This window comes from Canis aureus, chromosome 20 (genome assembly GCF_053574225.1).
Source record: "Canis aureus isolate CA01 chromosome 20, VMU_Caureus_v.1.0, whole genome shotgun sequence".
Taxonomy (NCBI): domain Eukaryota; kingdom Metazoa; phylum Chordata; class Mammalia; order Carnivora; family Canidae; genus Canis; species Canis aureus.
Genome location: NC_135630.1, coordinates 44,685,327 through 44,711,946, shown reverse-complemented (window position 1 = coordinate 44,711,946; position 26,620 = coordinate 44,685,327). Strand labels below are relative to the sequence as shown.

Sequence of the window (26,620 nt, the reverse complement as noted above, 5' to 3'; positions counted from 1 at the left end):
TATTTTTCCTAAGCAATGGAGTTTTGCCATTCTCTGTGATCAGTAAACTTGGTCTTAGCTGGGTGCTCTTGCTGATCTTCTGGTGGAGGGGCCTGTTGCATTGATTCTCACAAGTCTTTGCCCCATGTAATTGCACTGCCCTTGCCAGGGGCTGGGCTAAGTGTAAATGGCTTTGGATTTCTCTATGTGACTTTTGTTCCCTGAAGGCTTTCTGCTCTGCCTTAGAGGATGAGAATGAAAATTGCAGCCTCCCAAGCTCCAGCCCCAGAGCTGAAAGCTCACACCCCCACTCCTCAGTGTGCCCTCAGGGAAAAGCAGTCAATCATTCCTGTCTCCATGGTCTCAATCTACACTCTGTGCTCACTCAGCAAGTGACCCAGCATTTCCGTCTCAGGGATGTGACCCTGTTTGAAGTCTCCAAACCCTGCATATCCATGCTGCTCCTCCAACAGGGAGTAGGAGTTGTGTATTATTCTGGTTCTGCTGTTTGCTGGGCCTCTGCTCAGAGAATATTTGCCCAACTGTGCCACAGTTCCAGTTTATGGCAACACCGAGCTGAAAGCCCACTCTTGGACTCACTGATTGTGGCTGGCATCACCACTCCATTGCCTGGGAACTCTGCCCCACTCAGGCACTCCCATTGTTTCTGTAACCCCAGGGATCCTGAGACCACACTGTCCCATCTAGGCTTCTGTCCCACTTGGCCACCTGAGCACCTTTCAGGCAGGGACACCTCTCACTGGAGCAGACATCTGAAAGTTCTGATTTTGCACTCCACTGATCTATCACTTTCTGATAGCTGGCTTGTGGAGACTCCCTCCCCCTGCCATTTATCTTCTGATATATTGCCTCTGATTCACTTCTCTGCACCTCCTGCCTTGCAGAAAGTGGTTGCTTTTCTGTTTGTAGAATTGCAGCCATTTTTTTCTTAGATCTCCGGTTGAGTTCACAGGTGTTCAGAATTATTTGATAGCTATCTAGCTGAATTCCAGGGAACAGACAAAACTAAGGCCTCTACTCCTCTGCCATCTTGGGCAAATATCCTGTAACTATTTCTTAAATTAAAATTTCTACTCTTTCATTGCTAATTATAGAATTGTTATCTATTTTTATTTATTGACTTTTTATCATTTAACCTTGCTGAACTCACTTATTAATTCTATGGAATTTTTGTAAATTCTTTAGGATTTTCTACATAGAACATCTTTTTGTCTGCACATAAAGACACTTCATATATGTAATCTGTATGTCTTTTATTTTTTTTCCCTATCACAGTGAAGGAATGCAAATACAATTTTGAATAGAAGTGATAGGATTGGACAGCCTTGCCTTGCTGCCATTCTAAAGGGAAATCATTCAGCCTTTCACCATTAATAATGATGTTATCTTTAAGTTTTTCATAGATACCCTTTCTTAGGTTCAGAAAATGTTCTTCTTTAATGAATTTGTTGAGAGAAGAAATGAAACACATGAAAATTTTTTACCTGGTAGAGCAAAATTAGGATGAGGGTAGTTACTATAAATGTGGACAAAAAGAAAATGGCTAAAATTTTAAGAAAATTATAGACTGAGCATGGGGTATCATGACTGTTCAGACTAATAGGGGGTCTTGACACAGCAAGTCCACACTCACTCACAAGCTTTATTTCCTTTGGCCTCTTCCAGGTACCGACTAGAAGATGATAGAGCACCCTATTAGTGGAGCATAAGTACAATAGCCTATCTACTTCCAGAACCTTTCTCATACTAAGTGAAATTGCTCTTGAGTGCTAGTTTGTAACAAAAGCTGTCTGCTCTGCAGGCTAGGCAGAAAACTTTACTGAAATTAGGACCTTGGACTGTTATAAGACAAAGATCCATCAATACTGGAGGAGAGGTAGGAACCTCTGTCCTGCCCAAAACTATCTATAGTGTGGATATGGTATGGTATCAGGGAGAGAAGCAGACACAGTGTAGTGTCAGTGAGAGAGACAGAAACTCCAGGAAAGTGCCACTTTTAAGGTTCAGCTAGATCAAGGGGCCTGCCTTAAATTGAATTGGTTCTAGAGACCTAAATGTCTGCTGCCCCCTACCAAGAACTTAACACTGAGAAATCATCAAGATAAGTCTATCACTGGTGGGGAGAGAGACCATAGTACAGGCATGCAAGGACTACTGGAAGCTAAGAGTTCATCTGAAATACTTAGAAAAAGCTTTGGCATACTTTATCACAAGGTAGAAGCATCTTGTTGCTGGGGGTGTTCAAAGTTTGTAATGTACTAAAGGTAAATGTAACAAAAAGAGAATCCAAATACAGATACAAATCCTTCCCACACTATCACCCTGGCCAAAGAAAGAAAAAGAAAAAAAGCCTATTTCTTGGTGTGTAAATATCAGTTACCTCAGACTGTCTTGTTCTTCTACTCATAATTTCTAGCACATAAGACCAATTATGAAATAAATGAAAAAGCAATTTTAAAAAACTAATCCAAAGATAAAGCATCAATAAAGCCAAACTGATAAATGACCTAGACTGTAGAACTATTAGACAAGGGCTTTTAGGAAGCTATGAAGTGTTATAAAATGGTAGCAAAGATAAACAATATGCATGAAAAGGTGGGAATTTTGGAAGAATATGAATATTTTAAAGACAGCAAAATGGAAATGCTATAAATAAAAAACAGAAAGTAAGAAAAAATTATTTCAAGAAGCTTATAAACCAATAGAGAAGATAAAATGTAACCGTAAAAGTCTAAATGTCCTGGATATTTATCCTAGAGAAATGAAAACTTAGGTTAACACAGACTCCTTTACGGGAATTTATCTGTAATCACCAAAAACTGGGAAGTAAACCCAGATGTCCTTAAAACAAATTGTAGTATATCCATACAATAGAATACTCAGTTAAAAGGAATGAACTATTGATAAACACAACAAATTGGATGAATCTCAAGGCATTATACTCATTGAAAGAAGCCAGTCTCAAAAGTTTTCATATATCATGATACCATATTTATAACATTTTCAAAACAATGGAATTTTAGTGATAGAAAATATTGTTAAATCAATGTCTTTCCTGGTCACAATATTGTACTATGGCTATATAAGAAATTATCATTAAGGAAGCCATGTTAAGGTCATGCAGGAACTCTATTATATTTGCAGCCTCTGGTATGTCTAAAATTATTTCACAATAAAAAGTTTTAAAATGTACATAGAGTGGACACAATATAGTAACCTAATGCATAAAGCATTCTAAGTTAATCCAGAGCCAGAAAAGAAAGGAAAAGGGACAAAGAACAGCTGGGTCAATCAGAACACAAGATGTTAGTTTTTAATCCAATTCTATTAATAATTACATTAAATGTAAATGATACAAACTCAACAAGTAAATGTTAGGAATTATCATTGCATAAATCATATGATAACTGCAAAAAGTTCTAAGTATGAAAGGTGAGAGTGGAAAATGGATGAAAAAAGATAAATCATACAAACAATAATCAACAGAAAGCTGAAGTAGACACTGTAATATCAGATAAAGTAGACTTCAGAATAAAGATTATTGCCAGGATTTGAGGAAATTTATAGTCACTAAGAGGACAACATAGATTGTTCCTGACTTTACTACCCCTCACATGAACAATAACTAACAACTTATTCAGGAGAATCCTAGAACATAGGTGTAAAGCTGAGACATGCTCTTATACCCTAAAGACGAGGACAGACTATATTACTAGGGTAGGAGAAGTTGGCCCCATTGCCATGCTCCCAGGCCAGTGCAGTACCACTCAGGGAGATCCCCCCACTGAGCCTCTGGCTCCTCCACAGGAAAAGAAAATCCATTGGGAAAAACTAGCACCACCATTGCCACCCCACCACCCAGCATGTGGGTTGCTTTGCCAGAGCCACTACTCTGATCTTTATCCATGGGGATTGCAGGAGAGTTTATGAGGCTCAGCCACTGGGAAACTGACAGTAAGAGAGAAACAGAAAGGAACTTGCAATAACCAGCACATAAATCTTGGCAGATCAAGTTTGTACCTGCAGTGCCCAAGTTACTATCCCATGGGGTGACTTTTCTCGTGTGCAGAACCAAATCAGTGGCATACTCTGACCAGGAAGCATGATAGAATGTAGATTTGCTTGATTCAGATCCTCATATAAGAATTTTTGCCAGCCCTAGAGCCCACTTTCCCCATGCGTAGGCAGGGAGGTGAGTTATAGCCCCACTTGCTGTAGAAAGTGTATCCTGGCCACATCTGACCAGTGGAACTGGTGAAAACATCTGGAATCTGTGCAGCATAGCAGTATTCAAGCCAACAGGCAGGTGGGCCAAGCTGATTGCCCCCAGAGCAAAGTCAATTCCAGACATGAAGCTTACAGTGCTACACACAGACAGGAGCATTAATTCATATCCAAGACTGACAGTAGCTCCCAAACCCTCCCAGAGAGTCTTTTCCAGAAATTGAGATTTACCTGGAGCAGCCCCTCTCCTTCCAGCTAGGGTAAGGGTGAGACATAACTACTACACCTACCCACTCCAACTCCTGGTCTGATGAGGACTGATGAGAACACCAAGAAGCTATGTAGCCCTGAAGCACCTTGGCCAAGGGTAGGGCAAGCAGAGTTAACAGTTTGCAGGACAAAGCCAGGGACCTATTTGGCCAGAGAATTTGGGGCATGGGTCAATTTGAATTTAAGACGACAAAAAGCTTTACTAGCCTCTTCCGCCATTGCAGTCAGGCAAGGAAACTAATTTGCAGCCCCACCCATTATGGAATACAGCCTACTGGACCAGGAAACCTTACCAGAACATGTGGTATCTGCAGAGTCCATCCAACAGCCCTGCTTATAGTGGCATTTTTAAAAATATTTTATTTATTCATGAGAGAGAGAGAGAAAAAGAGGCAGAGACATAGGCAGAGGGAGAAGCAGGCTCCTTATGGGGAGCCTAATGCCAGACTTGATCCCAGGACCCTGAGATTACAACCTGAGCTAAAGGCAGATGCTCAACCATTGAGCGACCCAAGCGTCCCCACAGTGGCATTTGAACAGACAATACAGCCTATGGCTTTCTTCATCTCCACAGTGAAGCTGATGGTCTCACCTGACTAATATATACTCCTACCTTGATTTGGGTCCCCAAACAAAGAGCCTTCCAGTCCCTGGGTCTCATCCTCCTGTCCTGCTAGGGCAGGAAGATTAATTCATGACCCCATCTATTACCGAACATAGTACCCAGACCTGATCATCTAGTCAGCCTGATTAGAGGATTCAGTTATCTGTAGAACCCAGTCTGCAGCCTTACTTGGGTAGAGAACTAAGCCAACAGTGCTAATCTCAGCCAGTAGCACACTCCCTTATCCTCAGCCTCAGAGATCAAAGAGTTGCCTTTCCACATTCATTTATGATAAATATCTCTCAGCAAAGTAGGAATAGAAAGGGACTTTATCATCAGAATAAAAGACATTTATGAAAAACTTAACAATTAACATCATACTTTATGCTCAAAGATTTAATGCTATTCCCTTAAAATCAGGAACGATACAAGAGTCTGTTCTCACCACTTATGTTCAACAATGTTTGATTCAACATTATTCTTATAACTGTGTAATAAGCCTAGAGAAACAAATATAAGGTACACAGATTGAAAAGAAATAAGTACAATTGTCTATAATCACAGACCACATGACTATGTACATGGGAAATCCAAGAACTCTTCAAGCACTAGAACTGAGTGAATTTATCAAGGTCTTAGAATTCATGTTCAATGTACGAAAATTATTTGTATATACAAGCAATGAAAAATTGGAAATTGAAATTTAGAAAGGGATCAATAAACATGACCTACTTTGGGATAAATTCAACAAAGTATATGCACTGAAAACTACAAAACATCATCTAGAGAATATAAAGCAAACTTAAATAAATCACAAGATAGATCATGTTCATATATTGGAAATTTCAATATTAAGATGACATTTCTCTGTAAATTAGCTTGTATTTTCAGTGCAGTGCTAATCGAAATCCCTGTAGTCTTTTGTAGAAATTAACTAACAAGCTGAATGTAAAATTTATGAAGCAGCACAAAGAACTTACTTTAGCCAAATTAATCTTGAACAAAGTTGAAAGATTCACACTGCATGATATACTTACTATAAAGTTATAGTAATTAAGAGTTTGTGATATTGGCATAAGAATAGGCATTTAGATTAGTGAACCAGAGAAGAGAATCTGAGAAAAAAAAAAATAGGCCTTCATATAGATTGTCAATTGGTGTTAGGGAAGGGGATGAGATAACTCAATGGGGAAATGATAGTCTTTTCAAAGAATAGTATTACGACAGTTGAATATCTTTAGTGGGAAAAAATTAGCCTTGGACCATTATTTTGCACCATTCATAGAAATTAACTTGAAGTTGGTTATAGATTCAAATATAAAAACTGACTTATAAAACTATGTTTTAAAGATTTTATCTATTTATTTTTTAAAGTAAGCTCTTTGCCCAACATGTGTCTCAAACTTATGACCTCAAGATCAAGAGTCACATGTTCTACCAACTAAGCCAGCCAGGCACCCTAATTTTTAAAACTTTAAATTGTATACATGCATAAAAATATTGTCAACCTTTGGGTCGGGACATTTTTTTAGGTAGGATGCAAAAAACACTCTAAAGGAAAAATATGGGACTCAAAACTTTAAAACTTATGGTGTTTTTGTTAAAAGGTATGGTATACAAAACATACTGTTTTGAAAATGAAAATGTAAAATGTAAATTGGAAGAAAATATTTGAAAAAAAAAAGAAAATATTTGCAATACATTCTTCCTGCTTCATTTTCCTATGTTAAAATTTTGGGTTTGATCAGTGTTCATTGTTTACAATATGATGACTTTGTTAAACATTTCACAGTTAAGCTATAATTACATTTCTTTTATTTGACAACTGTTGTTTTTCCTAGATTTAATAGCTGGGTTTTTTTGTTTGTTTGCTTGCTTGCCTAGCTTAGCTTTCTTAGTACTGAATACTGAGTACAGAAGCTTGCTTAAGGAAAAAGTGTATATATAAGAACCTGTTAGATAATTTCTTATCTATGGTGAGAAACGCTAGTTTGATGTCAGAGAAATGTCAATAGTCAAAAGAAAGTTGGCACCTAATTCCTAAGATCCTTGAAAGAAAAGAAATGGAGGGTCAGTTGTCCACAGATCGAAACATGATTCCAAAGATTAACGGCAGCAGAAAACTAACGCTTGCTACCCCAATTCCTATTTCAGTCATTTTTTTTATTCCCTATGTATTAGAATCTCTGTCCTCAACCACCTGTGTAAACTGGAACTGTATATTTCTATTCTGGGCTGCAGCCAGAAATCATTAGTTCATGGCATTATTGAGTTGGAATTCGTAACACATTTTCCCCAGAAACATTAGTGATGATATCTTATAGTCAGGGGCTTTAGTAACTATAAATCATACAGTTTATCTACATTATAGATGAAATAGATTCTGGGGGAAGTAGGTAGTTAGAGACTGTGTGTAATATTACTTCTATAAGAAAACGCGTTTCATTCAGGGTACTCGCAAACCAATTTATAAATGGACTTTTGGAATTCCACAGTTTACAGATTGGCTATTGTGTTGTAATGCATTCTAGCATTGAGATTTCTTTCTTTGGTTATGTGGGGTTTTTTTTATTTATTCAACAGATATTTATTGAGTGCCTATTGTTTAGAAAGGATTATGCTTGGTGATGGGGAGCAATGTAAACAAGGTACAGTGTTTCTCTCTCAAGGAACTTGCAGTCTATAAAAGAGGACGGATTTAAAATAAATGTTCAACTACAGCACACTATATTTAGTATTTAAATTAAAAACCGGATGTTATGGGAGAACTTGGAAGAAGACACTTGACCCAGTCTCAGGAGTTCAGGAAAGACATCCCAAGGAATGAACAAGGAAAATGTAGCCAACTAGAGTGAAGTGAAATGGGAAGGGGATGGCGTTGATGGAGTGTATGTCAAGACAGATAAATTGGGCAAACTCACAAAGATTAACCAGAAATGACATACTTAGAAAAGTAGGTCATCAGAACTAAAAGCATAAAGTGTCAGGAAGGAATTCTGGGAGTAGGATGGAGATCACAGAGAGCAGTAACCCCATCATAAAGGTCACAATTCATTGTTTATAACTTATCATAAGGTTCTGAGCAATTAAGTACAGTGGAGTAGAGTAAAATTTGTGCCTTGGGGAAAGAACTGTAGCTATGTAGAGAATGCACTAGAAGAAACAATCCAGTAGGGAGAGAATCCAGTTGAGATGCGACACTTGTAGTCCAGGCTAATAGTGGTGACACTAAACTAAGGAACTGAAAGAAAAATAATCAATGTTACTGGTAAAAAGTCAAATAGTGAAGGCTCCCAGATAATTAGAATTACTTTTCTTCTTCTCTGTCATTATTTTTATTGCTTTGTCATATCTGTTGAGAATACAATGGATGAAAATGGACAAATTCTTTAGATTTAGGATCAGGAAAGCACTCTCCTAGGAAAAAAACACAGGTATAAGTGGTATGGTTTGGTCAACTCAGTTATTTCCTGGTACATTTTTTAGAGAAAAACCATTTTAAGAGAAATACCAGTACTTTTTCTATGAAAATGATTAAACCAACCCATAATTTTTAGTTTCCTGTTTCTTTGGAAATGACAGCATTCCTTAGTGCCTTAAAAACTTTTTAGAAGGTATACTGCTCTAAACACGTTTCCATTATGCACAGAGTGCATTTCCTCTTTGCTGTCTTGCCTCAGCAACTTAACACAGGTAGACTCCTATTTATAATACTCAGTGATATATAATGAGGCCACTGCAGTATTCCCTGATGCACAAGGATTGGGATGTTGTCAGAATGAAGAGTACCGTGTCCTGTGCCAGTTCTTTTGTGTAGGAAAGGGACTTTGACTCTAAACCAGACACATCCTGCGTCCTGTTTGTTGATAAGGAGATGGTCAATAATAATAAAGTACAAATAAAACAACAATGTTATCATTTTAGAGGAAGAGATAGCTATATGGCCGTAGGGAATGAAGGAAGGCCTTAATAAAGATACAATAAATAAAGAATAAAAGGAGCAATAATCCGGGCAGCCCCGGTGGCGCAGTGGTTTAGCACCGCCTGCAGCCCAGGGTGTGATCCTGGAAACCCGGGATCGAGTCCCACGTCGGGCTCCCTGCATGGAGCCTACTTCTCCCTCTGCCTATGTCTCTGCCTCTCTCTCTCTCTCTCTCTCTCTCTCTCATAAATAAAAAAATAAAAAATAAATCTTAAAAAAATTTTTTTAAAAGGAGCAATAATCCACTTGAAAAGGAAGAGTTGTATAAGGTTTTTGAGGTAGTAGGAATGGTTAAGTTTGGAATCACAGGTGAAGAGATTTGCCTTAGAGAAAAGAAGAAATACCTCTCTTGTTACAAAGGGAAAGAAAATGAGGATGAGTGAAAGTAACAAAAGCTAAAAATTTTCAGATGATGAATTCTCTTTTCTCTGTGCAGTGGGACATTTGAAAGCCAATAAGCATGGGTTCTGATATGGAGGAAAATATTTAAAGGTTGAAGTTGTTTTTGTAGTTTGCTAGGGGAAATACAGCAATAATAAGAGCTAACCTTTTTACAATGCATACTATGGTCCAAGCACTACTACATGCATATTTTATGCACTAAGTCATTTAACTCTCATCACTACTCCTTGAGGAATAGGTACTGTTTGCCCCTTTTAAAGATGGAGAAACTAAAACACAGAGTTTAACTGACTTGGCCAAGGATTCAGATTGAAAATGATAGAGGCAGGATTTGAACCCAGATAGTCTGGCTCCAAAATACATGTACTTGGCCATCACTGCAGTAGGATAACTGAATAAATTTAATATCTGTTAGTGACCCTGGGTTTAAGGTGGTGTCTTTTTCTTATTAGTGATTTTTAAGCATCCTTGTGCAAGCATGGAGAATATTTAGAATTTAAAATTTTATATGTTCTATGTGTTATGATTTTTAACACCCAAATAAGATTTATTCATGCTTATGCTATGATAATATAAATTTGATCACTTTATTGACATGGCCAGTAGGTAAAGTTTAGAAAGAAACTGAAATTTTTTTTAAACTTGAATTTAATTTTAAAAGAATTAGATGAACTGAGGGGATCCCTGGGTGGCTCAGTGGTTTAGCACCTGCTTTCGACCCAGGACATGATTCTGGAGTCCCAGGGTTGAGTTCCACATTAGGCTCCCTGTACAGAGCCTGCTTCTCCCTCTGCCTGTGTCTTTGCCCCTCTCTCTCTCTCTCTCTCTCATGCGCGCGCGCGTTCTCTCTCTGTCTCTCATGAATAAATAAAGAAAATCTTAAAAAAACAGAAGTGCTAGATTTCTATCTACAGATATATTCATAAGAGAATAAAAGTTGTAGTATACAAAATCAGTATACAGATACCTATTGCATTCCTATACACTAATAATGAAGCAGCAGAAAGTGAAATTAAGAAAACAGTTCCATTTACAATTGTACCAAAAACAATAAAATATCTAGGAATAAACTTAACCAAAGAGGTGAAAGACTTGTATTCTGAAAACTATAAAACATTGATAAAAGAAATTCAAGATACAAAAAACTGAAAGACCTTTCAAGCTCATGGGTTGGAAGAACAAATATTGTTAAAATTCCTAACTACTCAAATCCATGGATCCAATGCAATCCCTATCAAAATGCTAACAGCATTTTCCACAGAGCTAGACCAAACATACCCAAAATTTGTCTGAATAGCCAAAGCAGTCTTGAAAAAGAAAAACAAAGCTGGAGGTATCACAATTCCAGATTTCAATTTATGTTACAAAGCATCAGTAATCAAGACAGTATAGTACTGGCACAAAAATAGACACATAAATGGAATAGAACAGAAAACCCAGAATAAACTCACAATTATATGGTCAGTTAATCTTCCACAAAGGAGGAACCATAACAATATATTTCTAGATATATCTCCTGAGGCCAGGGAAAGAAAGGGAAAAATAAACTATTGGGACTACATCAAAATAAAAAGCTTCCACACAGCGAAGGAAACCATAAGCAAAACTCAAAGACAACTAACAGAATGGGAGAAGATATTTGTAAGTGACATATCCAATAAAGGGTTAGTATCCAAAATATATGAAGAACTGATACAGCTCAATACCCAAAAAACAAACAATCCTATTTAAAAATGGGCAGAAGACATGAACAGACATTTCTCCAAAGAAGATGTATAGATGACTAATAGACACATGAAAAGATGCTCAACATCACTCATCATCAGGGAAATGCTCCTGTCAGAATGGCTAAAATCAAGAACACAAGAAACAACAACTGTTGGTGAAGATGTGAAGAAAAAGGACCCCTCTTGCACTGTTGGTGGGAATACAAAGTAGTACAGCCACTTTGGAAAACAGTATGGAGTTTTGTCTAAAAAAAATAAAAATAGAATTACCTATGATCCAATAATCACACTACTGGGTATTTACTCAAAAAATGCAGAAATACTAATTCAAAGGGATACATGCACCCATATGTTTATTGCAGCATTGTCTCCGGTAGTCAGATTATGGAAGTAGCCCAAGTAGTTCATCAGTAAATTAATAAAGAAGATGTGGTACACACATACACACACAAATGTTATTCAAACATAAAAAGAGTGAAATGTTGCCATTTGCAGTGATATGGATGGAGCTAGAGAGTATAATCCTAAGCAATATAAATCAGTGAGAGAAAGACAAATACCATATGATCTCACTCATATGTGGAATTTAAGAAACAAAACAAGCAAAAGAAAAGAGACCGAGAGAAACCAAGAAAGAGACTCTTAACTATGTAGAGAACAAACTGATGGTTACAAGAGGGGAGGTGGGTGTGGGGTATGGAGAACATATAGGGAATAAGGATTGAGAGGTATGTTTATCATGATGAAAACAAAAATTAAGTGAAATGAGAAAAAAAACATATCTAGAAATAAGAAAGTAACACTTCCAGTAGTTCCCCTAAACCTTCTTTGGAAGTGAAACTATTATTTTCTATGGGAAAATTTTGTCATGGGGCTCAGTGAAATTGTGCAACATACTAACATTATAGTATGGAACTTCCATTCTTCTTCTGAAGGAGGTCTGCTGGATTTGAAAATATTTACTACCAGATTTGAAAATACTTCTTGGGCTGATAATACGGTTTCTAAATTAAGAACCATGGGCAGGGGCAGCCCAGGTGGCTCAGCGGTTTAGCGCCACCTTCAGCCCAGGGCGTGACCCTGGGGACTTAGGATCAAGTCCCACATCGGGCTCCCCGCATAGGGCCTGCTTCTCCCTCTGCCGGTGTCTCTGCCTCTCTCTCTCTCTCTCTCTCTGTCAGTCTCTCATGAATAAATAAATAAAATCTTAAAAAAAAAAAAAAAAGAAAGAACCATGGGCAAGGGGGAAGGGATTACAGAAGACAAATTCTTAGCCTTTCTTTTGTGAGGGTGGGTGGGAGGTGAATAAGCAATGCATATTCTCTTTTACTTTTGCACTTTCCTTTCCTCTTATAAGATCATTTTAAAGGATAAAAGATAGGTCAACTATCACAGATAAATTAGTAGAAGCAGTATAAGGTGAACAAGATAAATGTATAAAAATGAGAAGCAGAGAGGATATTGATTGGGAATGGACAGATAAAATGTGATATATCCATACAATGGAATGTTACTTGGCAATAGAATGAAATTAGGTACTGATACATGTCATAATATGGATTGAAAACATTTGCTAAGGCACCTGGGTGGCTTAGTGATTGAACGCCTACCTTTGGCTCAGGTCATGATCCTGCAGACCTGGGATTGATTCCCACATCAGGCTCCTCGCAGGGAGCCTGCTTCTCCCTCTGCCTGTATCTCTGCCTCTCTCTTGTGTGTCTCTCATGAATAAATAAATTAAAATCTTTTTTAAAAATTCTCCTAAACTTGCTAAATTAAAAAATATTGCTAATAAAGAGCCAGTCACAAAAGATTACATTATATTATTCATTTTATGTGAAATGTCCAAAATAGTCCAATTCATAAAGACAGAAAGTAGATTAGTGTTTATCTAGAGCAAGGGGTGAAACAGAGTCCAGGGTGGGGATACAATGGCTAAAAGGTAGAGTTTCTTTTTAGAATAATGCAAATATCCTAAAACTATGGTGATGGATGCACAACTCTGAATATACTAAAAGCCATTGAACTGTATGTACACTGTAAATTGGCAAATTTAATGGTCTATGAATTATATCTCAAGAAAGGTATTGTATTTTGGGGGGGGTTGTGTTTGTTTCTGTAAAGAACCCAGCTTCTTTTGTCTTTCTGCTTTGGCTATGGTAGTTCACTGAGTGTTCTTGATGGCTTCAATAGTAGCCCCAAGTGGCTTCTGCAGTTCCTTAGATTAAATATAGACCATAATGTCCAAAGCAAGACAAAGCTTTCCAAAGAGTCCCTTGTCAGGATTTTGTTAGAAGGCTCCTACAGACTTCTTCCATTTCTTATTAGTCAGAATCACTTGCATGAAGAATAGAAGTGCTAGGTTTGCTTAGATCAATCACAATTCACCATGTGTTGATTAAAAAGGGCCTGAAGACCTTTCCTTAAAGCCCATTGGCCATCCCATATGTAAATAACACTGCATTTGCTCTGGAGCCTAAGAACTTCAAATTTAAGGAGGAGCTTCTTGTTTGTTCATACTCCCTCAACTGGAATTTGTGGCAGCTAAACAAACAAACAAACAAACAAACAAACAAAAAATCATTCCAATAGTTATTAAAATGGTAAGGAAGATTTCAGGCAAAATCATTGCAAAGAAGTCAACTCCTTTACAGTTGTAGAGAGAAATCACTCAACTCTGAATACAACAAGAACCAGTGGAGGTTTATAGTCAGTCACTGAGCAGGATTGGGGGTAGAGGGGTTAGTGGATACAAAATTACTAAAAGGAGACATTAAGGGCAGGAGGATTCTTGCTCAAGGAAGACCAAGGACTTAGACATTGTAAGTAGTGGGTGAGGAACTTGATCAGATACCAAGTGTTGATCAGGTAGCAAAGGTACAGGCTTTCTTGATAAACGGACTCTGCAGGATTCTTGCTGAGACTGGGCTATGTAGGCCTGGCCAGGACACGCTGAGGCCTCGTCAAGAGGGCCTGGGAAAACCATTTAAACTAATTAAAGGGAACAAACTAACTGAACCAAACTAATGTTTGATCAAGGAGAGAGTCTGTGTCATAGTGCACGTTTGATTTTTTTTTCATTCGTTATTTCTCCCTTCTATCATTTGATTAAAAGCTGACAATTTAATATCAAGTAAGTTTCATCAGGCTTTTTTTTTTTTTTAAGATTTTATTTATTTATTTATTCATGAGAGACACACAGAGAGAGGCAGAGACACAGGCAGAGGGAGAAGCAGGCTCCCTGCAGGGAGCTCGATGCAGAACTTGATCCCAGGACCCCAGGATCAAGTCCTGAGTCCCTGAGGTGTCCCTCATCAGGTCTTTAATGCAGTTTAGGTTTTTCTTAGTAAGCACTTTTACTTCGAAAAGCATGATATATACCTATTCACTAAAAAAAATTTTAAGAAATTTTAGCACATATTCCCTTCATTTCTGTATTTCTTTAAATGAGATGTAGTGTGTAGTCTTTGTTATGTAATTTAGAGCTTGAACAGACACATTATTAACAGTCTGTTTCAATAAAATACAATTGTGAGCACAAAAATTTTTTCAACTTCTACAAAACCTGAACTAGCATAACCAAAATGCTGATCAGGACCTGCCATTCCAACTTAATTTGTACTTAAGATAGTTTGAAAGCAAATCCTGCTCAGGTAGCTTAAAATATGACAATGCAGTGACGGTACTAATTAGAATAAAATTAGCATGCTTGAATAGTACATTTTAAAATGCACTCTTTTTTCCCCCCCCAGGACTATTATGTTTTTTTTCTTTTTCTTTTTATAAATTTTTTATTGGTGTTCAATTTGCCAACATATAGAATAACACCCAGTGCTCATCCTGTCAAGCGCCCACCTCAGTGCCCGTCACCCAGTCACCCCCACCCCCTGCCCACCTCCCCTTCCACCACCCCTAGTTTGTTTCCAAGAGTTAGGAATCTTTCATGTTCTGTCTCCCTTTCTGATATTTCCACTCATTTTTTCTCTTTTCCCCTTTATTCCCTTTCACTATTTTTTATATTCCCCAAATGAATGAGACCATATAATGCTTGTCCTTCTCTGATTGACTTACTTCACTCAGCATAATACCCTCCAGTTCCATCCACATCGAAGCAAATGGTGGGTATTTGTCATTTCTAATGGCTGAGTAATATTCCATTGTATACATAAACCACATCTTCTTTATCCATTCGTCTTTCGATGGACACCGAGGCTCCTTCCACAGTTTGGCTCTTGTTGACATTGCTGCTATAAACATCGGGTTGCAGGTGTCCCGGCATTTCACTGCATCTGTATTTTTGGGGTAAATCCCCAGCAGTGCAATTGCTGGGTCGTAGGGCAGGTCTATTTTTAACTCTTTGAGGAACCTCCACACAGTTTTCCAGAGTGGCTGCACCAGTTCACATTCCCACCAACAGTGCAAGAGGGTTCCTCTTTCTCCACATCCTCTCCAACATTTGTTGTTTCCTGCCTTGTTAATTTTCCCCATTCTCACTGGTGTGAGGTGGTATCTCATTGTGGTTTTGATTTGTATTTCCCTGATGGCAAGTGACGCAGAGCATTTTCTCATGTGCATGTTGGCCATGTCTATGTCTTCCTCTGTGAGATTTCTCTTCATGTCTTTTGCCCATTTCATGATTAGATTGTTTCTTTGCTGTTGAGTTTAATAAGTTCTTTATAGAGCTTGGATACTAGCCCTTTATCTGATAGGTCATTTGCAAATATCTTCTCCCATTCTGTAGGTTGTCTTTTAGTTTTGTTGACGGTATCTTTTGCTTTGCAAAAGCTTCTTATCTTTATGAAGTCCCAATAGTTCATTTTTGCTTTTGTTTCTCTTGCCTTCATGGATTTGCAATCCCATTCTAAGAACCTAAGAAAAATCCTAAAGTTTATTTGTTACCTGGATATTTTGGTTCTCATTCTCATAGGAAGCAAGGTCACAATGATCATTAAGTTACCAGGCTAGTCCCAAGAGAGTGTTTAGTGCATTATATAATTGAACTTTATAATATTAATATTAACCATAAGCCTTTCTAAATCAGTGATTAGAAAGAGTGGGGAACAGGAGGTTTGGGCTTTGGCATCAGCAGTTCTGTTTGTAATGAGGAAGGGATGGTATCAGTGGAGGGGACTCTGGCAGAAATAGCTTGCCACTCATCTGAGACTGGGGGTACAGTGATTGTATAATTTGAGTCTGCAATGGATGGTCAATAAATGTACCTTAAAAATACTCCAGCTTGACATGTGTTTTTTGAAAGACTTATCACAGTAAATACAGCTCTTTAGTTAAACGAGCGGTTTATTAAAGTGGTTCAGTTACCATAGCAACATATCTGGAATTTATAGTTTCTTATTTTGAGAGGACTTCATTTCACTTTCCGAGGCATTGAAATCCAAGGCTAAAGTTCTTAATGGCCTCCAGTTTCACTGTATGATGAATTTCTATTGTTTGGAAAATTTATACATACAAAATATAACTTGCAAAATAGTCATGACTTCATAGTCATGTGCATTAATTTTAAATAGGTATTTTTCAATTTGGAAATACCTTTCTTTAAATTTTTTTTTATTATTAGCAAAGCTACATATGATCATAGTTTAATGAGGAAAAACAGCTATTTCAAAAAATAAATATTCTCAAGTTATTCCCCAGAGGCAACCACTTTCTGTTCTGTTAGCTGTTTTATTTTGTTTTTTAGTATTTACTTCAAATCCCTCAGCAACATGTTTATATTGCTTCTTGGTTTGTATTACTGCTTGCTTTGTGATTTTAGCTGTCATCAATTATTTGAGTCTCTGCATCCTTGAAAATGGCTTTATTCTACATTTATAATTGATTTTTAATTTGGCTGGGTATAAATTCTTAGAAATAATTTTCTCTCAGAATTACTAGTACTGATGTTGAGTAATTCAGTGCACTTCAGAGCTTTTATTCTATTTTAATTCTTTTCCTCCACTCCCTGGAAGCTTATAGAATTATTTCTTTGTCCCCAGTGTTCTAAAATTTCATGATGATGGACCTTGCAATCCCATTTTCTGGGTCCATTTTCATCCATTGTGAGGGATCCTCAGAGGACCTATTCCATTTTCCACTTTGGAAACTCAAGCCCTTAAGTTCTGTAAAACTTTTTTTGTTTCTCTGTTTATTTTCTTTCCTATTTTCTCTGTTGTTTCTAGAAATTTTATTATCCCAAAACATTGCCCTTTTGGTTTGGCCCTCTAATTTTCATATACTTTTATATTTACCCTATTATTTTTCACCTACTTCCCAGAAGACTTTTTCAGCTTCACAACCTGTGAATTTTTAATTTGTTATTAAACTTTTAATTTCCAAGAGTACTTCCCTCTCCTTCCCCCTTAATCATTTCTTTTTTGAGCATCCTATTGTTTTATAAATATAATCTCTTCTAGTTACACTGACTAGAAACTCTATACATGGATATGGCTTAGAATATGGCCTTCAGTAAAGGGTGATCTGACTGGATGTCTTGTTGAGGAACTCTCAATATCAGAATCTTTAGTCTTTTCTCCTTGGGTTGTCTGATTCCCTAGAAAGCAATCATTTTATATGATTCTTCTCTCCTGTGTAGAAGGCATAAGCCTCTTTATCTTTTGGGGGATATGGGAGGATAAGAAGACTGAGGGAGAAGGCAGACCTCAGCATTTATTATGTAACTTTTATTTCATTCCTATGATTTTTGTAGGATAGCCTACCATCAATGGGTGATTCCTTTATCAAGATACCTTCTGTTTTACCCTCTCCAGAAAATAAATCTTTCTTTTTGCCAGGGTAGGTTGGAGAAGTACTCTGTTGTGTGGAGTAGGTGCAGAAAGGATATAGATCAGTGTTACACATAATCAGCTACTTAAATATTCTTTTGACCTATCCTCCTGTTGTCGCCACACCCCCAACCTCACTTCCCCTTGCACCATTTCCTAAGCCTTTTTATGTTACTATATTCTAAACCACAGGCTTCTCAACTTTCCATATTGTCACCTTAGGAGCTGTTAGGTTGGCAAATCATTTACTAAACTAAATTTTCATTTCCAAAGTTTTATTTTTGTTTTTTCTTTAACATTTATTTATATGAGAGAGAGAAGCTGCATGAGTGGAGGGGAGTGGTAGATGGAGAGAATCTCAGGCAGATTCCCCATTGAACGTAGAGCCCTACACAGGTCTCGATCTCACAACTCTGAGATCATGACGTGAGCAGAAATCAAGAGTTGGCCGCTTAACCGAATGAACCACCCAGGTACCCCTAGTTTCCAAAGTTTTGTTGCTAATGATCCCTCTGCAGTTCTCTTTGTCAGTGTACACTTTGCTATCTTTTAAATACAGCATTGAGAGGGAGTCTAGGTTCAAATGTATTCAATTGCTCTCTTTTCCCTAAATTTCTGAGTAGCTATTTTTTAAGTTACAAGTTATAAGTAGTTATTTTTTAAGACTATATTCATGTTTTAGATTTAATTGATGCTTTAAATTTAATTCCTATTTAATTCACCTCATAGTCTTACTCTTAATAGGTAACTTGTCCTCAAGTTAACTAAGAAAAGTCTTTTTATTCTGAGCTTTCTTGATTTTTTTCCTTTTTACCACATTTTCTCTTTTCTACCTCTCCTTTCTTCATAAGTCCCCCTGTGCTCTCAAACCTCCCTCCTATTAGCTTCATCCCATCACTCCAGTCTCGTCTACAAACGTCTCCATCCTGGAGACAAGCTAAATTCCCTCATTTTCCATTTCTCTTAGCCTGTCTACATTTTAAATGGCCTGTTTTTAAATGTACTGAAGTTTTTTAGTTTAAAAAAAAAAAAATGAATGAGGGGTGCCTGGGTGGCTCAGTGGTTGGGCGTCTGCATTTGGCTCAGGTTGTGATCCCAGAGCTCAGATATGATCTCGGTCATATCCAGAGAGCAGGAGCCTGCTTCTCCCTCTGCCTATGTCTCTCTCTCTCTCTCTCTCTCTCTCTCTGTCTCTCTGTCTCTCATGAATAAATAAATAAAATAAAATCTTTTTAAAAAATGAATCAATCAATTTTCCTTAATCCTTAGGCTCTGGTCTCAGCTTTCTTATTTTTTAGTTTTCTCTTTCAAAAAAATGCTATTCATCATTTCCTCCTTAACCCTATTCCACTTAGTCTTTTATATGAGCTTTTTTGAAAATTACCTTCTAAACAAAACCACCAACCCCTTTTTGGCCACAGCCTCCTATTTTCCATTGAAACTTTGTCTTCAAAAAAAAAAAGAAAGAAAGAAACTTTGTCTTCTCATTCTTGTTGTGTTCTTTCTTTACTTCCCAAGTTGTTGGATTTTTTTGTCTTTGTTTTCCCTCTCTTGTGTCTCTTTTTCCAGTTTCCCCTTAGATGTGAACCTGTATTTCCATAGGCTACCTAGAGAACAGAGCAGTTGAAAGGTCATAGAAATTTTTGACTTTTAAAAAGTTTTTCTTGCTTTGTGAAAATAAAGTGATATGATTTTTTAATAAAAAATTATATACTGTTAATAAAGTTTAACTTTTAATATTTAGGCAGGTGCCGTAAAGGACTATATTAAGATGATGCTTCAGAATGATTCACTTAAATTTCTGGTTTTTGCTCATCATTTAAGCATGCTCCAAGCTTGTACAGAAGCAGTCATAGAAAGCAAGGTATGTTATCACTTTTCTATAAAATTCTTTCTAGAATGGAGATTTTTAATACACTAAACATCAATTGTAGTCTTGTAATTGAGGGGTTTTTATGGCCTTGCTTAAATGATACATTAATTATTATTAGATTTTTCTTATAAATTATACTAACATTATATTACTATTATGTTAATGATATACATTAAACTCTTTCTTTTATTCCAGACTTATAATTTTCCACTGATGTAATTTTCTGGATTGATTAAAATATGCTGACTTGATAGGCTATATTGTGAAATCCATTATTGTTATTGGATATACCATTTGAGACTGATGTAGGCAGTTAAAAATTAAAATTTTTCTTTACCTGCAAGGCAGCAGCCTTAGAATATGGATAATGTCGAGGGGAAACAATGAATTCATCCAGTTTTAGTACTCAGCTGCTGTTACACCTTTTAAACTTCCAGATAGCATACTCTGTAGAGTATGATTTAGAATAAGATATAATACAGATGAGTTTGAAACATATGGGCCAGGTACAGTCTCATACGTTTCTCAGGTAAGCTCCCCAAACCTATTGGCCTTACTTCATTTTCTTAGGTTCACCTAATTCCCCAACAGTCTTATCTGTGACAGCATCTGCAATTTTTTCTTTTTAGAGTTTAAATCTGTCCTCTCTCTTTATGTGCTGAGGGCTTTTAGAGATGCTCAGGAACAACCAGAAGAAATTTCCTGACAGATTATGTGAGCTTAATATACATGTAGCAGTAAAACCACTTGTCTGTGTAGATAGATTTTTAAATGAAGGAATTAAGCTGTGTTTTTTAAAACTTTGTGTATATTTTTTGAGTGTTTGCCAGTATGTTTATTAACATTGCCCAAGAAGTAATTCTAGTGTTTCCTTCATACAAAGATTTATGATAATACAATACAATAAAGTACTATCCATGAAAAGATGCTCTCACATTGATTATCATATCATATCTTTAAAATGACTTTTGAGGAAGAGTTAAGTAACCTTAGAAATATTTTTTAAATGGTTGGGCAATAAAATTAGATTCATAATATTTTCTTACTCTGATTCCATTAAACTTAAAACTTTAAAACTACCAGGATCTATTCTAAGTATAGCAGTCTCTTCTCCCCGCTTCTGCTTTGCTGATGTGTTTAGAATCCCATTTAACATCACTAACAGTTAAAAATGGTAGGCAGTCATGGGTTGGAAGTGAATTTCTCCCAATCTCCCTAGCCTGATAATGTGTGTTTTCTTTAGAAAGACTGTTGGAAGAATTTATAAGCTTCCTTATTGGATATTAAATGGATCAATGATCAATGTATATCTGTCTGTGAAGACATAGAAAGTTAATATGGGACATTCTATTTAATGATTAACTTGACTATTTCCTTATGAAAGTGAATATTTGTCTGTCTCACCTATATAAGGCTACGTTTTCCATAGAAGTCCATATATAAATGAGACTTTGAAATTCAAGACTTATAGTGAATTTTAGAAAGTTGAGTAATGAGTTCTTTTTAGCTGCCCTAACACACACTGATTGTTCTCTTTTCCTAACCCAAATCATTCCTAGAAGACAGCACTGTTCAGCTTAGCACTTAATGTTTTCCTACTTTTTTAGAAATGTGTGTGAATGTCTTGATTTCCCCAACTCAATGGGAGTGACCTTATCACTTATTTCTGTTAAGTTGAGGAATGAAAAAAAAAAAAAAAGAATTCGAATGGTATACTAAAAAAGATCTTTTCCCAGTTAATTTTGGGATATTTCAGAAGTAAATGCACTACACTTCATGAATCCTTAATAATGTGGGTAGAATCCTCTTTTCTCCCTTTTCCCCTGTTTGGCTTTATTTTTACTTTGGAATCAGTGAATCTGTAACTTTAAAGTTAGCATGTGAATTTACACAGAATTTTACTAAAGATATTAGCTTAATTCAGTGATGATTTATGGAGCCTCTGTTTTATACAAGGTATCAAACTTGGCATTGATGGTATGAGGATGAATTAGACATAGAGCCTATCCTCAAGTAGATTAAAAGATTTAAAAATATGGAATTGTTATAAGAAGCTGTTGAGAAATTTGGTTAAGATACTTCTTATATAACATTTACTAACCTTTTATCTTAACCCATTTCTGTATTGATATGTGAGCATAAAAATAAGGTATTAAATACATAAAATGAGTTGGGTGGATAGGGATTTGTGCTAATTTTGCCATTTCCCTTGTTGATACTAGACTCGCTACATTAGGATAGATGGAAGTGTTCCATCTTCAGAAAGAATACATCTAGTTAATCAGTTTCAGAAGGATCCCGATACTCGTGTGGCTATCCTAAGCATTCAGGCTGCTGGCCAGGTAAGAAATTTCTGATGTGAACTTAATAATGAAATATCATTAAGATAATAAAAAGATCATTAACTATAATTATAACTTTATATCAAGATAAAGGTGTAATAAGTATTCTACTTTGGAGAGTGCTAGAAAGCATAATAGAAGGAGACCTCAACACATCTGACTCAAATCTTCCTAAATTTTCAAGGAAAGAATTCCTAGATGAGTGTAGTTAATTTGATTGTAATACTTTTGCATGACCTTTTTTCTTACTTTGCATTTGCATACAATTTTCCTTTCATTTCTTATAGCACTTACCTTATTTGATTGGTTTTACTAGAACCTATGAGGAAAGGTAGCCTGAGGGAAGAGAACTCTTCAGTCTGAGAACTTTTTATGCAGCATGCCAGGCTTGACCCTTAGGATTGGGTTTGGCTGCAAGTATGTGAAAACCCAAATTAGGGGCCCCTTGGTGGCTCAGTGGGTTAAACATCTGCCTTCGGATCAGGTCATGATCCCAGTGTCCTGGAATTGAGCCCCGCATCCCATCGGGCTCCCTGCTGAGCAGGGAGCCTGCTTATCCCCCTCCCTCTGCTACTCCCCCTGCTTGTGCTCTCTCTCTCTCTTCCAAAAAGAAAAAAGAAAAAAAAAAAGAAAAAGAAAAGAAAACCCAAATTAAGAATGACTCAAATACACAAAGTTTTATTCTTTCATGTAGACCTTCCCAGGTGCGCATGGTAGTTCCACAAGATCCTTAGGACATAAGCCTCTCCTGGCTTTCTGCTTTACCATTCCGAGCAGGTATCTCTAATTTAAGAGAGCTGCTAGAGTTCCTCCATCATATTTGCAATCTAGGCTGCCAACTGGAGAAAGGAATGCTTCATCTCATTCACCTGCAGGTTGCCCCATGGTTACAACTAACCTCAAGGGAAGCTGGGGAAAGTAGCCTTTATTTTGTCTAGTCACATTAAAACTCAGGTGTTATGTTACAAAGAAAACAGAGCTGACTAGCTGTTATGAAAGACAATACCAGTCTCTGCCACACTATGTAAGGGAGATTCTTCTGGACTTTTTTCTACTAACATTCTACAATATTTTGATATAAATGTCTAAGCCAGGGTATTTAACATAGGGAAAAATTATTGAACATATTGCTGTGCATCCAACCTGGTATATAGCGTATCTGGCATCTTCTGTAGACACTGGAATCTGAACCAGAGCCAAAGATTGGTTTTAGCCAGCTAATTGATGTCTATAAAATTATATAAAGAAAATAGCTCTATGATGAAAAAGAAGTTCTAGAACTCACCAGGAGTTATAATCAAAAGGAGGGTTGTCTCAACATTTCCCTCATGTTGGATTAAACCTCTAAGTAGTCTGAGTATTATATCTGTTAAAATAATCCAGTCAGAGAGAATATCTCAAAAAGAACTTAAAATTAGAAATGGAGTACTCATAGCATGGGAGAAGAAAAGCAGAAGGAAGCCAGGCAGGAGGATCTAGGGGTGGCTTGATAAAAGACTTTCTGAAATTAAAATTGTATAGGCCACCCATATTTTATTCAAGACTGTATTCCCAAAGACCTGGTATAATTCAAAACTCATATACTTGAACACTAGTATGTTCATAGGAATAAAGGAAAGTACAAAAGACTTTGTTCTTGGGGCTGTGAATCTTCCATTGTAGTTTAGTAGTATCTTAGAGGCATGTGGGTCTTGCCAGCCTATTTCCCTACTTTATTCTTATATGGTTATATGATGCTTCTAACACACTTAAAGGTGTTCATCCCTCTTTAAATACTACTTCTTATTTTCCAGCATCATCTCTAATATTTTGTGGTATTTCCTGTCCTAAATAACAGCACAGTTGAGTTTGATGGTGGCTGGGTTCACCGTGTTTCTATCACTTCTAACTTGTGTTCCAAAGTGATGGATCTTTAGTGAATTTTTCAGCCTGAGAACTAATGCCACCATTTAATGAATGCTAGTATGATATTGTTATGTGATATAAAAATATTTTAGGTTAAGGTTATATCAAAATAACAGCATGCAAGTCACAAAGGTCATTCACTGAAAGAAGTTTCAGTGCATGTGAACAACAGCATGGATTAGATTGATTCTCTCAAAGGATGGTAGGTATTTCTTTCAACCACATAACATCATTTACTACTATGTGGCAATGGCTTAAGCATGGTTCGCATTTCACCCAGCCTTTAAACTTCAAAATCATGCTGTTTTGGACACATTCTTAGTTTGAGATTTGCATTATTTTTCATATGGTGATTATAAGACAAGACTTAGTTAATACTTATTAATGACATTATTTCAAACTCATGTAAAATGCAATTGCTGCAGAAGAAATTCGGTTGTGTTATATATATTGAAATATAAGCCAGTAAACTTAAAGGTGTTTGAGATGTAACATGAGAAATTTCATAGGAAGAGAACAGTGTGACTGGAGACATTATTTTCTTGCTTTATAGAACAACACTATGAATTAAATGAATAGAGCAAGTCATTGCTGACTGCCTAGTTGCTATGGATACCATGTGTTAGAAATTATATTCTCATTTATAATGCATTTTATTAGATTTTCCAGTGGTAATGTGAATCCAGTCCTGATCAGAGGATAAAGTGATTTTGTTTATATATATATATATATATATATATATATATATATATATATATCTCCATCAAACTGACTTGAAATATTGAAATACCTTTTAAATATGTTTTTTGTAGTTTACCTGGCCATTTGCAATAAGCAGTCTTCATTTGCCTTTCATGAATTAAATTTTCTTAATTTGGCTTAAAACAAAAGACTGATTTGTTTTTAAGTCCTTCAGCTTTCTCTTGTTCATTTAACATGATCAGGAAGACTTTATTATATCTGGCTCTATGTTACATTCTGTTTATTTGAATCTCAATTTCTTTTCTTTATTTTGCTTAGGGTTTGACATTTACTGCTGCAACTTATGTTGTATTTGCTGAGCTGTATTGGGACCCTGGACATATAAAACAAGCAGAAGACCGTGCTCACCGAATTGGACAGTGCAGCTCTGTGAATATTCACTACCTTGTTGCAAATGGGACTCTAGACACCCTTATGTGGGGGATGTTGAATCGAAAGGTAAAGCTTGAATTCAAACCAAGTTACCAACTTACTCATTATGCAGAGCCTACATAAATTAAGAGGCTGAGTTGTAATGTTTTCAGGCAAAGGATATCCAAGCACACTAAGATAGTGATGCTGATAGGGACCAATGTTAAAAAAGTCATCAGTTGGTAGTATCATACCTATCCTCTATAATAAGGGAGAGACATGAATTTATGTATGTTCTTACTATATTTTAAGGTCTTCATCTACCATTTTAGAGGGCAGAAGAGGATGAGGTAGCAAGGAACCATAACACTGTCAAACTCCAAGTCCTTTTTTTTTTTTTAGATTTTATTTATTTATTCATGAGAGACACACACAAAGAGAGAAAGAGACAGACAGACACGGGCAGAGGGAGAAGCAGGCTCCATCCAGGGAGCCTAATGTGGGACTCGATCCCAGGACTCCAGGATCATGCCCTGGGCCAAAGGCAGGTGCTAAATCACTAAGCCACCTAGGGATCCCTCCAAGTCCTTTTTGTAAGGTAAAAATAAATTCTTACTCAGACGGATTGAGTTCCCTGCTAATTTTGGACAGAGGACAGCCTGTACCAGGACTCCAGAAAGGGTATGAGGGACACTCCTTGCTCTATCCACTCAACTGTCTCTTCTCCCAAACTTGGGGGGTATTTATAGAAAGGATTTGACTAATTATTAGAGGTTGTTTTTCAAGCACTGAGTATAAAGGTTCAAAATGGCCAGTCATGTGGGTTCAATTTCAGAGTTTATAAATATTAGAATAAAAGTTTTTATAAGAAAAGTGAATAGTATAACTTCTCTAGTTAGACATTTTCCTCATTAAGTATAGGAATCGTCGATTTGGTAATTTGGTTGTAATTTTGAAAAATTTTATTACCAAAGTCCATGATAGGTTGAAACACTAAGAGTTTCTTTTGTGAATTGTTCATGGTTTAAGTGCAAAATAAAATCACTGCTTAGTAATTGTCAGCTGTGAGAGAACTTTAGTAAAATTCATCTGCTTCTTCATCTTACAGACACAAGTCACAGGGAGCACACTGAATGGTAGGAAGGAACAGCTTCAGGCTGAGGAAGGTGATAAGGAAAAATGGGATTTCCTGCAGTTCGCTGAAGCTTGGATTCCGAGTGAAAGCTGCGAAGAGCTCAAGAATGAAATTTTGTTCACTCATGTAAGATTATATGACAAACTCTTTTTTTTTATTTTTTAATATCCTAAAACTATATCATTTATTTTTAATTTTTTATAAGATTGTATTTACTTATTTGATACAGAGAGAGAGCTCAAGCAGGGGGAGGGACAGGCAGAG

The 26,620-nt window shown here is 36.6% G+C and overlaps 1 protein-coding gene across 5 annotated transcripts in view; it reads left to right on the top strand.

Annotated features, from left to right (window-relative positions):
* ZRANB3 (zinc finger RANBP2-type containing 3) overlaps positions 1-26,620 on the top strand; it is a 300,848-nt gene that overhangs the window by 222,073 nt on the left and 52,155 nt on the right. For all 5 annotated transcript variants that reach the window (XM_077861515.1, XM_077861516.1, XM_077861514.1 and 2 more), the window contains 4 exons: positions 19,733-19,852; positions 22,084-22,203; positions 25,129-25,308; positions 26,330-26,482. In XM_077861515.1, coding sequence (XP_077717641.1) covers positions 19,733-19,852; positions 22,084-22,203; positions 25,129-25,308; positions 26,330-26,482 — 573 coding nt within the window. The remainder of the gene's footprint in view (positions 1-19,732; positions 19,853-22,083; positions 22,204-25,128; positions 25,309-26,329; positions 26,483-26,620) is intronic.